General features: G+C 47.4%; 1 protein-coding gene across 1 annotated transcript in view; it reads left to right on the forward strand.

Moving 5' to 3' along the window:
• Nucleotides 1-11,887, forward strand: part of PRPF6 (pre-mRNA processing factor 6) — a 29,420-nt gene extending 17,533 nt beyond the window's left edge. The window contains exons 15-21 of the mRNA XM_006273059.4: nt 457-576; nt 1,685-1,861; nt 2,285-2,418; nt 3,003-3,094; nt 6,842-6,956; nt 9,135-9,261; nt 10,208-11,887. Coding sequence (XP_006273121.2) covers nt 457-576; nt 1,685-1,861; nt 2,285-2,418; nt 3,003-3,094; nt 6,842-6,956; nt 9,135-9,261; nt 10,208-10,360 — 918 coding nt within the window. The 3' untranslated portion in view covers nt 10,361-11,887. The remainder of the gene's footprint in view (nt 1-456; nt 577-1,684; nt 1,862-2,284; nt 2,419-3,002; nt 3,095-6,841; nt 6,957-9,134; nt 9,262-10,207) is intronic.
• Nucleotides 11,888-13,939: the final 2,052 nt, after the last annotated feature.

The raw sequence follows: 13,939 nt of genomic DNA on the forward strand, positions 1-13,939 counted from the left end.
ATCGCGGTTCTGGAGAAATGGGAATTTCTGGTATCCTGGAGAGCAGTGCCTCACTAGCAGAACTGTAGCATAGTTGGATGGCTGCAGTTGCTCTAAGTAAAGGTGAATGATTGATTATTTCCAAAATTAGGCTTTGGGCCTGTTCTTATAAAACCTTGAAGTCTTCTCATCACTGATGCCCTGAAGTTATTTGCACTGCAGTTGCGTGTACAGGCCTTTATACTAGAAGGCTTTGTTTTGTCCCAGATTCTCAAGCTAGCATAGATCCTTAGGTTGTGGGTCCATTGGGGAACTTTGTGTAAACTCAAAGACATAGATGATTGAGAAGGGCTTGAACTTGAAAGAATCTTGGTGTAGATTGATGCCCTGATATCTGTTTTCATCTGATCCATGTGAAGGCTTAAATCTGCTGCTGTTTCACTATGTATTTTTGTCTTTGATTTCGTGTTCTCGCAGGCCAACCCCAACAGCGAAGAGATCTGGCTGGCTGCCGTGAAGCTGGAGTCCGAAAACAATGAATATGAAAGAGCAAGAAGGCTGCTGGCGAAAGCCCGTAGCAGTGCCCCCACCGCGAGGGTGAGATGTGCAAAGGGTGGAGAGACCAAGACCTCTCTTGGCATGGGGGAGGAAGGACGGAAGAGGGAGTTCCTTTGCTTTTGCAGCCTCAGAGATTTACCAGATGGCATCCTGCCATTGCCTTTCACAGGCATGTGGCTGACTGTTGAAGTGCTTTTTCAGCTCAGTGTGACATGAAGCAAATGTATTATGGGAAAAAACCTAAGATCAAATACAAGCTTAGATTTTTATGCAGTGGAAAAAGTTGGGAAATTCCCAGTATGTAACATTCCAGTTTAAAGCTTGGCTTTTTTTTTTCTTTACCAAATCCTGTCACAGGAGGCTCACTAATGCATATAACTTCAAGTGGCAAAACAACTGTAGTTTGTCATGTAAACAGGTCTCTGTATGTTTCTCATCTCATCTTCTGGGGGGAAATGAGTCAAAACTTCACACTAGAAAAACATCTAATTTTTTGTTTTTGTTTTTACATTGGTCCCTGTTCCTCTCTTCCCCTGGCAGTTGAGCTTCTGAAACTTTTACGTCTGCGTTACTTAGGCTAAAAGGAGGAAACAAGTGTCTAAGCAACTTGCATTTTGTTTCATCTAAGTCCCTCTCAGCCTTGACCTTTTGCATGGTAATGGCTCGTTTGGCTTTTTTGACCACAGAGAAAAGAGAGACCTTCCTGTTCTCAGCTAGAGGGATGGTAGCAGCAATCCAGAACCTTGTGTGTGGAGGAAGGGGAAGGAGGTCTTAAAGTATGAGTACCTTGAAAAAGAAAAGAGGTGGATGTTGTGGGAAAGAGAACAAGCAAACCCATATTCACAGGATATGCAGCTGCCTAAATGTTTGTGTCGGGCACTTCTGAATACTGTGGTCCACCCTCTTACTTGCAGCTGGGGTCCAAAGGTTATGTTTGATCATTTTGTTCCAACTCCTTTAACAGTTGATCTCTATCACTTTCCAGCTGCCACTTCTTTTAGCTTTAATTTTCATATCTTCAGACTATTTGTCATCTAGGCATGCAGTGGCTGTTTGTCTGCTGACAGGACAAAAGATCCATTCTATTAACAGATACCATAGCCCATCAGTAGCTGCTAAAATAAAGCATCTTCTGGTTTGTCCTTAGGTCTTCATGAAGTCTGTGAAATTAGAATGGGTGCTGGGGAACATCGCCGCTGCCCAGGAACTCTGTGAGGAAGCCCTGAAGCACTATGAAGACTTCCCCAAACTGTGGATGATGAAAGGACAGGTAGAAGAGCAAAAGGAACTAACCGAAAGGGCTCGAGAAGCCTATAATCAAGGGGTAAGACGATTGAGGTTTGTTTCATACATCTGGTTTGGGGGCATGACCTGGTCTGTCTCAATGCACAGTCCAAAGGTTTTCCATCTCCAGGCAGAGAGCACAAATTGTAAATGTACTTATGAACCAAGGTGCAGTTCACAACACTGAAATGGCCCCTTTAATTTCTCTTGAACTTAAACACAGGCTAATTTTCTCTAGTTCACTGCTATCCGAGAAGTAGCCAAGTAGAATGTGAGAAACATCAGATGACGTAACCAACCTCCTGTCTCGTGCTCTCTACACGTCTTGCAGAGAAAAGGGATACATGAGGGAATAGCCCTCTGGGGAGGTTATCATACTATTTCAGCCTTGGTGCGAAAAGCAGGTAAAACAGCAGACTCCTTATCTTCTTTCCCCAACCATCCTGCACATTTCTCTTAACAGTTGAAGAAATGTCCCCATTCCATCCCCCTGTGGCTCTTGCTGTCAAGGCTGGAGGAGAAAGTTGGGCAACTGACCAGAGCAAGAGCCATCTTGGAGAAGTCCCGCTTAAAGAATCCGAAAAATCCCGACCTTTGGTGAGTGGAGTGGAGTTTCCACGAGCTGTATAGGCAGTGCCATAGCAATGCTAATCACTTGACACCCTTCCAGCTGTCCGAGTATGGAGTCTCTATACCTAGCGAGTAGGAAATTCCAAGATGGCTTTATGCTTGCTTCCTTTTGAACATCTTCAGCCCTCTGAAGGGTCCAACTAGTACATAACTGCCTTTGTGTTATTTGCTTTGGGGATATGGGTAATTGTCAGCTATTTTCTTTAAATGGCAGCTCTGGGGTATTCAAAAAGAATTTTTGAAAACCTCATTTTCCATTTCTACGTTTGGCTAGTCCCCTCTTCAAATGCTTTTATCTAGGATGATTGTTAAAGACATTTATAATTATTTTTTTTAATGCCAGAATGAGAAAATTGTGGCAGCCGTTTACTCTGCTGTTCTTTGCTAAATAGCCTGCCATGGTTTCCTACTGCACGTGTTTAGCTGAATGAGCTAGGGATGAGTCATGGCAGATGTCTTAGGTTCCATGTCCTGTAAGTGAGCATCTGCTTTGTGAAATGCTGAATTGAGGTCACATCTTGGGTGTTCACGCTGGGTCTTTTCCACATCAGGTTAGAGTCTGTGCGATTGGAATACAGGGCTGGACTGAAGAACATCGCCAATACGCTGATGGCCAAGGCTCTACAAGAATGTCCCAACTCGGGTAAGAAGGAGCTTTTCTGAAATGCAGCTGTAATTGCTTGATTGCAGAAATTCTCATGGGTGATTTATCTTTTCTGGATCAACTGCATGGCTAGGATAGAGAATAGGCCAGCTTTCAGGTATCACAGTACACTTCCCCAGGCTCTGGGAGAGAAGCAGGCACGGAACAAGAGCTTGCACAAAACTCCATGTGTAAATAGAAACAGGATATAGGGCAAACTGTCTTGATGGCAAGAGAGCATTTCATCTGTCTCTGTTTCTTCTGTTTCTGCCAGCTGCGTTGTCTCATGACCTGGCTGGATTCTGATGTGCTCTAGGGAGGGGGTGGTAGTCCTGCAAAAAGGGCTTCAGTTTTAGGTGGCTTTCACTCTCCACTGTCAAGAAGGGCCTGGACTGGTCGTTGGATAATTCTTCCCCTTGGTGTTCTTTGGATTATATTGTCCCTGTCCATGGTTTTTGGTTTCTTGAGACTGCATATTGATGTGGGTGGCTTTTCTCTGAGAAGAGACGAAGCAGATTGTAGGAGGCTTTCTGAGCTAACAAAGACAATTTGTGGTCTGGAACAATTCAGTGGGGCATGATTTAGTGGAAGGATTGTTGCATTTCTGTTTGTGTCATGATCAGCTGTGCATTTATAAGATTTTCTCGTATCAGATCCTGTCTCCTTGTTGCCAGGGTCCGCTAATTGGGTCCGTGTCCTTCATATGGATTTGTTTTAGTAGTTTTGTTTCTTTGGAAAAAATACTGTAGCAGTTGCCTCCGAGTTCTAGGCTTTATGCCTCTGAACTGATTGAGGGCTTTAAAAGTTTTGTATTCATAGCAGACTTCTTGGAGCAGATCAGCTAGTTATGCCCCAAAAAGGTTCAGCGGCCGGGGGTGGGGAATGGGACATACAATTTAGTTTTTAACAGCAAGTTTGGTTAAGTCCAACCCTAAACCAGTCTGAACTGGTGAATAATTCCTCCTTTGGCCTGTTTTATAAAAACTGGCTTGAGACTTGCCTGTGTCATAGGAACACTGGGAGGCTTAATTGTTAAAACGTGTTAAGATCCTTGGAGAAAAGCTGTCATCGCAGAAATGCAAGGTAATTAAAAATCATCCTCTTGGCTTGTCAGAGGTTTAAAATTGTTTAAGCACCCAAGTCCAATTGAAACCTTTGGGAGTTAAGTGTCTAGATATCTTCTGAAAATCCAGGTTGTAGTGCCTTGAGAGACTTGCCGCAAGCTCCTCAGTGTAGTGCAGTATTGGACAATAGAGTTAGTCGTGTATCGCAAACCACGCTCTGCTAATTTATTTTATGAATGGCCTGTGTGCGCCTTTGCTGCCACAGCTTGCTGCAGACTCTCTCTGTTTCTATGGAAATGTGCTGTAGGATCTGTTTTCATTTAAACAACATACTCTCTTCCAACTCTATTTGGTTAACAGTTTACGGGTAGAAGGGGCTATTCCATCTGACACGAGCTAGCATGGGCCATAGAATTTCATCTCCTGACTGCTTCATTGATCCCGGCAACTCGTGCTTGAACTGGAGCATATCTTTTTAGAAAGTCACCCAGTCCTGACAGGCTGTAGAGAGAGCTTTGAAAGCATGAATCGCATGCAGTGTACACATCCTTGCCAGCCTGAAACAATCATTTTAATAGAGGAGTATGAAATCTGAATTTGGGTGGTGATTAAAATGCTAACTGTTTCATTGCTGATTCCTGTTGTGGAAATAGCCATTTTCATGTATGCAGAGCTGCTGCAGAATTCCCATGTTAAGGGAACTTGCTAGAGATTTCTAAGTCCAGCTTGCCTTTGAGAGCATGGTTCCTTGATTTATACCCCTTTATAAGACTCTCAATTGTTCTAGTATTTGGGCATTCCCATATATGCTTAGCTTTGCAGTGCCTCCATGAGCCTAGGAAAGATTATCCCTATTTTAACAGACAGGGAACATGGGCAGTGCCAGGGACTTAGCCCAGCTGTCCCTGACCGCTGTTACACTGGGCAAGGGCATGGGTCTCCTTGGTTCCATCTGCAAGTTCAGCCTGCTGGATTAGGGGCTTCTGAGCTTTGTCGCCTGGACAAGCTGTGTTTTTGGACAGCTTTTCCTAACCTACCTCCCTTCCTATTCCTGATTCAGTAGCAGTGCTGTGGCAATTGTGCACACAATCCTGAAAGATGGAAGCTTTTCTTTTTAGGGCTTTTTTGTGCTTTGTTGCTGCTCTGCTCTTCATGTCGTCTGATTCTCTGCGTGTTTCCTGGAAGCACCAGTCCTGTCTTCCTCTGCTCCCATGGGCATGGACTCGGATGCCTTATTCCTGTTGAATCTCTCGTTTCTCTCTGCGGCTGCTTTTGAAGAATCGGGCTCTTGTAGAGCTGGCTGGTCCTGACTTTTCTGGAGATGATTCGGGGTTTGTGTTCGTTGAGGAACGTTGATCCTTTTAGTAGCAGTGGGAAATAGGGGTGACTATCCTCTCATCAAGCAGACTTGCCATGGGGACCCCTCAGGCGGCTGACAGATTGGGGAACCAGAGCTGCAGATAAAATCACTTACTAAATTGCTAGCAAAATCCAAACTGTCCATATGTGTGGTGCCACGTATAAGAAACTGGTGCACTGATGGAATTGGCCTCTGTGTTGAAATGCGTTTGCCAGGCACAATTGGTAAAAGAGAGGATTTCATGCTGCTTTGAGTAGGCTTCCTTATTGGCTTTGGGCGATGAGAGAAGCTCTGGGGAGGCAACCTTATGTTTCTGTGGGCACTTGGAGTAGTGTTCCCTGGAGTTAGCATGACCAGTCCCTTCTCTGTCAACAGTGACATCAGTATCCCTCTTGAGTCTCTTAAGGTTGCTTCCTGATGTTGTTGCACTTTCTTGGGGAGTTCCTGATCATGGAAGAAAGAAGAGTTGATGGTTACGATAGGTGTAAGACCCTACAAGGGTCCTGTACTCTCTACACTTTACATCTGGAAGAGTTTTACTCCTGGCGCTCTGAGAGATTTGGTAACACTGTGATCCTGATCAGTCGCTGAGTTTCTGTAGCCACTTTGCTAGCAATGACGTGGTCACAAGTGGGTAGGGAACACATTGCCCTTCAAGTAATTGCTGCCTTGTTTCTAATAATTAGTTGGCAGCGCTCTCTGGAAATGAATAAAGTGCAGGAAGAGCAGTGAAAGATTCCTGGGTGGCTTATTCCTTCAGGCCAGCCACAAGGATGCTGTAGCCTGCTTTCCCCTTCTGGCACTTGCAGATTAACTGTATTAGCCCGGTGACGGTGTGTGCAGCTTCTTTGGTACAGTAAAATGTTTGCTTGCTGGATTCACGTTGGTAGAAGGCATTTGCAGGTATGTGTTGGTGGCAGACAAAGTAACCACCCGATAGCCGCAGTCATCTGTACTGTGTGATGTATAGGCTCCGTACAGACTTTTGAGGATGACTCTTCACTACACAAATGGGGTGGTGCAGTGATCTGGGCTGAAAACCATGAGTTTTGGGCTAATGCAAGAAAGCATAAGCAGTACCAAAGGCAGGAGCTTAGAGTACCTGCAGCAGAAGCTCTTGTGTTGTGAGGGGAGCAGCAGCTGGTGTTGCAGAGTGTAAAATGAGGAAGAGTTTGGCCCAAAGAGGGGAGTGAGCCCTTCTACTGGGCTGGGGGGAATGAGGTTCCCTCTCTGGAAAGCAGTACCCCAGTATAGGTGCTCTCAGCAGCATGGAGTTTAATCTCTGAATTAATGAAAGCCGAAATCTTTCCACTTGATTTTTAGGAATCCTTTGGTCAGAAGCAATTTTCCTGGAGGCAAGACCTCAACGGAAGACCAAAAGTGTGGATGCTCTGAAGAAGTGCGAACATGACCCACACGTCCTGCTGGCTGTGGCTAAGTGAGTAACTCGGGATGGGCTTTTTAAGGTAATAAAAAGATGTTTGTGCACAAGCAAAGGCCATATACCCGACACTACTGTAGATAGCACTGCTCAGTCTTGCTTCATTGTAGCATCCCTCTGGATCATTTGCCTGCGTGGTTGTGTGTGAATGCAGGGCACTGGCCTTGATGTCCCGGGAGGCCCCTCCAGTCTCATTGTTATGTACCTCAGATCAGGGAACAGCTGCTCCTTCACTGCAGCTGCCTTCTGAGTATTGGTGCAGATCTGCTTCTTCCTGCTGGCTGAACATGAACGCTCTGTCTCTTCCAAGTACCCATGTCAGTTGGGAGACCTGGGGGTGCAGCAGCGTGTGTGTGTCAGTGCTAAAACAGATCTGAGCCAGATGTTGTGAACACTGAAAACATTGTTACTTGGGGCCCCTTGGCCCATAACTTATTGATGCACATTTTGTCAAGCTGTCATTACCTTGGCTTTCAAGGGAACTCGTTCAGACCTACAAAAGGGATGGAGGGAGGGCTGATTATCCTGACTAGTGCCCAGATTGCCGTGACGGGTCCTGTTTTAATTCCTCATATCTTGCTTCTGCTCCCCAATTTCTGGGAATGTGAGAACCACTTTGATCTTCATGTTGTGCCACTCTGTGCGGCTTAAGTTCGGGGCTGTTTCAAATCACACTGATACTTTTGTGAAGCAGGAGGATGTCCTAGTTCCTAATGGACTTAAAAAGTAACTTCCTCTTGTTGCCTAGAAAAGGTTTTAAGTGCTGGTTTCTGGTGGCAAAGAGCTAGTGCTGGAATCTGCTGTGCCATACGTCTCTTGTTTTATACTTGAAAGACTTTACCCACTGCAGGACTGACTGAGACATGGTTGGGATTTGGACTGGGTGACTTTTTTTAATTTCCTCCCTTTGTGAATGCCAGAAGAGGTTCATGCAGGAAACATGTCAAGTGGTTGCTCAACTCTTTCACAACTCTGTTACAAGCCAAAGCAAGTCACAGGATGCACTCCAGCAACTGCAGCACCGGGGTCTTCCAGACAGTGACAGCTCCATTGTTTGGCTTTAGCAGCAGAGGAGAAAGAACTGTAATATGCTTATTAGAGCCTATACCTGATGCAACTCAGATTATTTAGCAATTAAACCAGATGGCATATGAATGGCTTCTACCTCCCTTGGTACCTCTGCTGCATGGCAGTCTGATATGCAAGGGTATAATGAGTTTGCAAAGAGCTTTTGTTTAAAAGCAAATAAGTTGCTGCCAATTGTTACTTTGCAGGTGTTTGGTCTGCTTTGCTATCAGCATCCAAGCTCTTTAAATCACAATTTATCCAACACTGAATAATCAGGAGTATTATAAACCTTAAAAAAAATCATATTATCACACGGTTAAATTGTACAGCTTAACAGCACAGCCAATCCGACAGCCTCCTGTTGCAAAAGACCTCGCTCATTTTAATTGAACTCTATTAGATGTGTAGAAACGAAACCCATAAAGTATTGACCCAGCCAGTTGGGTCTTGGGAGGTGTTTTGAAATTCATGAGTGAATTTTAGAAATGGCAGCATAAGCACAGAAGTTTGTGCTCCCCCTTCTTGCCCATTCCCCACTGGCAGGGCAGGGCTGTGCTCCAGCAGATGTTAGTATGTTGGTGCTTGAATATATGCGTGTTGATGGCCCGAAATGATGGGTGCTGCTTCAGCCTTGGTGAATCTGAACCTTCCCTAGGGGCAGGGGGGATTTAACCTCCAAATATCTACAGAGCTTATGTAGTTTGAGAGCTGTGAGGTTAAATATAAACTATTAAGAATTTGGGAGCGAGTGGGGGTGAGGGGAATGGACGGGGCCCAATATTGCTTTGTTCCAAAATTGGTTCATTGCATCAAAATGAATGAGATGCAGTAGGAAGATGATGCATCTGTCCTAGGAAGATCTAATTTTCCTTCCTACCCTCTACCTGTTTCCTTGGCTAGGGCATCAATTGAGTCTTGTAGTCAGTAAAACAGTGTGGAAATGATGGGTGTCTGGAGCTCGCCTTTGTACTTCCTCCTCCACCTCTTCAGAGAAAGAGAGCCCTCTGCAAGGCTGCCTCCTTTATTCTGGGGAGGCCCTTCTGCAGATAGACACAGGGCTGTTGACCACCTCTTTCTGCTTTTTCCCCTCTTCCCTTTCTACAACAGGCTGTTCTGGAGCGAGCGTAAAATAACCAAGGCCCGGGAATGGTTTCATCGAACAGTGAAGATCGACTCGGATCTGGGGGATGCCTGGGCTTTCTTTTACAAATTTGAGCTTCAGCACGGCACCGAGGTAAGTGTCTGCCTCTAGGCTGAAACTGTGACCTTGGGAATAACACATCACTGCCACCTCTGCCCATGCTCTGCTGGCTACAGACAGCCGCGTCTTCAAAACCCATTCTTGTTGCTTGTTAACAAGCAACAAAAATTGCTGCTATTCGCAATGTGCAGTAAGCGCTTCTCTTTCAACACGTTCCCTAGGATTTTTTTATTCAGCCCACTAACTAGCAGAGTGTGGGAAAATAAAATACAGGAAAATAAAAATTTTGTAATAATGTGAGAACAGTTGAGTACTATCTCAAGTATGTTTGCTGAACTCGTTGGCAAGTGACCTCTATGAAAGACTGCACAGTCCACCAGGACACTGTGTCACAGAAGTCTCCACCGCAAATAATTCAACACTGTTGTTGGCAACACACAAAAATCAGTGAGAGAAACTCCTGAGGCATATAAGCCATCTTATTAGAAATAATGTTCCTTTAGGGTTGCTGTTGCCTTGTGCTTCCTCCGAAACATCTAGTGTGCATTGCTACTTGTAGCAGATCAGCTGGACTGCTTGGTCTGATCTGGGAGGGTTAGAGAGCAGCCTGGCACTGAGTTGAGATGAGACATTATTTCATGACTTCAGGGAGATGACTTCCTCCTGACATAGTGGTGTAATATGCCCCAGCTGCTCTTCTGCTTCCAAACCTTTTTTTGGCTCTCCTGTTGGGCTGTGGTGTTATGCTGGCCTTCAGCAAGGCAGAGTAGGTGCTGCCCTTCTTGAACTTTCATCTCATCCTTTAACACACACTTCCCAGTTCCCTTTAAAAACTGGTTTATATAAGCACCTGACACCCAGCACACCGCACTGGTGCAGAAGGAGGAATGGTGGGGAAAGTCTCTGACCTTCCTGCTCTGCTTGAGGACAGAACAAAGCGATCAAGACGCCCCAAACTGTTGTTTTTCTCCTTCTGTAGGAGCAGCAGGAGGAGGTGAAGAAGCGCTGCGAGAATGCCGAGCCCCGACACGGAGAGCTGTGGTGTGAAATGTCCAAAGACATCGAGAACTGGCAGAAGAAGATCGGAGAGATCCTCGTGCTTGTCGCAGCCAAGATTAAAAATACCTTCTAGAGCATGCCGCCTTCCGCTCTGTCAGTCACGCTGGCAGGACTTGGCCTCTTTGCTTTCCGTGCTTTCAACACATTCACCTGTGATAGCAGCACAGTAACATAGAACAAGCAAAGGGAGTGGGTAGGAACAAGAGGAACCTTGGGTTTTCCAGAACCCCCCCCCCCCAAGGAGAGTCAGTTTTTCCCCACTCCAGCAATGGCACTACAGGCAGGCGTTGCTCTGGCATACACAAGATCCATCTATACTGAAAAGTCTGCCAGGGTGGGGGCAGGAGTGCCAAGCTGTGATTGGCATTGCCACTTGATTTTTGTCTGCACCCATTCTGCAGATTTGGAGCTGTGAGTGTTGCTTGTTCAGTTTCCAACTTGCTCTCCCTTTTGGTGTTCTCCCTAAGATGGGGTCTCTTCTTGTCACCCTCTTCTTGAGTTGCCTGGTGGTGTTTCCCTGCGGCTGAGTTCATCAAGGAGATGGTGATGAACATCACTGATAGATGGGGAATTGTGGGGTGACAGGAGGGTCTGAGAACAGTTGTGTGTTGGTGTGACCAGGGCACTGCCTTTGTCAACAGGGTAGAGCCCTGGTCATGTCTGGGAAGGAGGAAGATTTTAGTCGACTGGATGTTTTGTGACATTCAATAACTAACTTTTTACTTAAAAAGACACTTCCCCCCCCAACTCTGATTTTAAAATGCCTGTAATGTATGCAATATTTTTAGGGTTATGTCATTGAACACCACAGTAGAACAAAGACAACATGGTGAAAACAGTCCAAGAGACCAGTTGAAAAAGGAAGAAGCTTCATTAATTAGAGCCATTACAAGGCCTAGGCTTTCTGACAGCTGAAGCTGCTTCTCCCACTACAAATGCCGTGGAAGTAGCTTCTCCAAGCACGAATGGAAAAATCTTACTTGTAGCTGGAGGGATTCTTAGTGAGCACAGATCTGTGTGTTTGTGGCTGCCTTGAAGTTGTCTTATTTCATGACTTGCATATAATTTTTTAAGACTTGTGATCAGGGCCACTTTTGACCCGAAGAGGCTCACTTGAATTCTTGTGATCCTCCTTTGAATGAAAAGTCGTCTCCATCTTGAAGGACTGTATCTGTTTTGTACTTGCTGATTGGAGTGGTAAAATCATCTGTTGCATTTGACCGTGTGTGTTGTGGACTAGGATATAGTGAAAGCTTTTGCTTCCATGTGTATATTTTTGTGTTGTCCTAGAAGTTTTGTTGGGGGATGAGGCGGGGGGGGAACCTGGCACTTGCCTGGGAAACAGGTGTGTAAAATACAGTTTGGTTTTGTTCCTCTTCGAGTTTTATTTGGTCCTCATCTCCTCTGTTGTAACGGTTGTTGCACATCAAAGATTTGATCAGGGATGAGTGGCTCGGATTGGCAAGTGCCCTGTGACAGCCTCGCCTGCTACTCTTGGTAAAGGTGAGTCTTTTAGGAATATATCTGCTGTAAGTAGAGTTCTTGTATCCAAGCAGTTTCGCATCTTTTTGCCAAAAATATCACGTTGTTTAAACCTAAAGCAGCAGTGGTTGTCCTTGATTCAACAGCCTGCCTCTCAGACTTTATCCCTATGAAACAAAACTCTTGGACTTGCTACAGCAGCTGATGAGAGCATATCGCCGCATCTGCGTTGAAACAAGGTGCGCTGCCTGCAGCTGCAAAGATGAGGAGTGTTGGCAGGAGATGCCTCTGGAGGAAAGGGGGAGCAAAGACCCCGCGCAGGCCTGAGATGGGGTCGGGCACGTTGGGGCGTTCCCACTTAAGGGGCTAGTGGGATAAGGGTTTCTGGGAGTTGGCTCGAAGGCGAATGGCCTGCAGGAGGGGCAGCTGGCTCCCTCCTTTCCATGCTGCCTGGGGGTCAGGGGCCTGCTTCCTCTTCCCCATCCCTTCATTCCTGGCAGGGTCCACTTGCTCAGCCATGTTGGGTTGAAATCCGCCCTCAGGTTTTACCCCCAACGCCCAGTTTGCAGCGAGGGGCTGGAGGGGGTGCAATCTCTTCCAGGGCTGATGCACAGGGGAGCATAGTGAGTACCGGGGAGGAGAGGTATGTGCCTGCCTCCAAACCTGCTTCCTTCTCCCGCAAAATACCCCTGTTCGCCCTGTACGCAGCTTCCACCTGACCCTCTGAGCGCCCTTTTGTCGCCAGTTCTCTTCTCTGGATGACCAAAGCAAGGCCATTGAGGCTGTATGGTGAGTGTTTCTAGGGAAGTTAAGTTCATCGCATGGATTTTGGAACCTGTATATTTTACTTAAACATGCAGAGGCCTGTTATACAGCCCCTGTTTTCCTTGGCGTATTCATGCACGTGTGTAGCAGTTGCTCGGACTGAAGTTGGATTATTTGGGGGTCTCTTGTTCCTAAAAAATCCCCGCTCGTGCTCCAGTGTTGTGACCTTTGGCTGTTCCCCCACACAGATGCTCCTCTCCTGGACACGCAGCAGCCCTTTCTACCCCCTTTTTATTTGATTGCCCTCAGAAACGCCCCGGGGCTGCCTGGCATGGTGTTTGATCACTGGGTAAGGAAGCAGGATGACTTCAAAGACAGCCAGGTGCCCTCAGGAGCACTCCTTCACTTCCCTTGCAGAAATGGCTAACAGGAATGGACAGGCAAGGCTCCTGGGGTAGATATGATTTCTTTTTATCTCGGTCTAATAAAAGATAGGCAAGCACGGTTCTTTTGGCTAGATGTGCTGTGCCCTCAGACCAACCCGGCTACAACCAACACCCCCGTAACACGAATGGGAGTAGGTGAGCACTTACCCATTTTATTTTCTTTGACAACACCAGCTGACCTAAAAAAAGCACCGTGCTTGCCTGTGTCCTCAGCCCAGGGATGGAAGCAGGTGAGCACTCACCTGTTTTGTTTTCTTTGCTGACGCTAGTGGAAGAGATGGCATCCACCCCCAGACCCGTGTCTCCAGGGCTGGGCTCTGCCTCCGCTGCCCGCCTCGGCCGCAGCATCCTCACCTGGTAAGCATCCTCAGGCAGGTAAGGCGATGCCGGGCGGGGGCCGGGCAGGCCGGGGCGGGGCGCCGCTTCCCCGCCCGCCCGCCCACGGCCAGGGCCGGCTCCCAGGAGCCGAGGGGAAGCGCGGAGCCCAGCAGCGGGGCCATGCCGCCGGCGGCTGGCGGCGGGGATCAATGGTGAGTGATCAGGGCTGGCCTGGAGGGGCAGGTGCCCCCCCCCTTTATCTTGGGGCACCCCCATCCCTCTCCTCCGGGCTCTGACCCCGTCCTGGGGGGCTCCTCACCGCTGGAGCACCCCAGCCGCCCGCCTCCCTCGCGTGGGCACCAGCGCATCCCTGGCGTGGGAACCGGAGCGAGCCACAGGTGCCGGAGTGCCCGCCGGCCCGGGTCTGCCTGTTCCCGGCTCTGTGGCCCCCCTTTTCGGGGCCAGGCTGGTCACATGAGCTCGGGGAATTTGTCGCTCCCCCGGGAGGCTGCTTCACGGAGGAGGCCGGGAGAGTTTAGGACCAGCTGCTTGGAAAGGCTGCGCCTCTTGAATCCGGGCCCAACTGCTCGCTAGGCCATTTAAGGAAACTTGAGTTCTTCGCCTCCTAGCTGGAGCCAAAC

The sequence above is a fragment of the Alligator mississippiensis genome, chromosome 9 (genome assembly GCF_030867095.1).
Source record: "Alligator mississippiensis isolate rAllMis1 chromosome 9, rAllMis1, whole genome shotgun sequence".
Classification (NCBI taxonomy): Eukaryota; Metazoa; Chordata; order Crocodylia; family Alligatoridae; genus Alligator; species Alligator mississippiensis.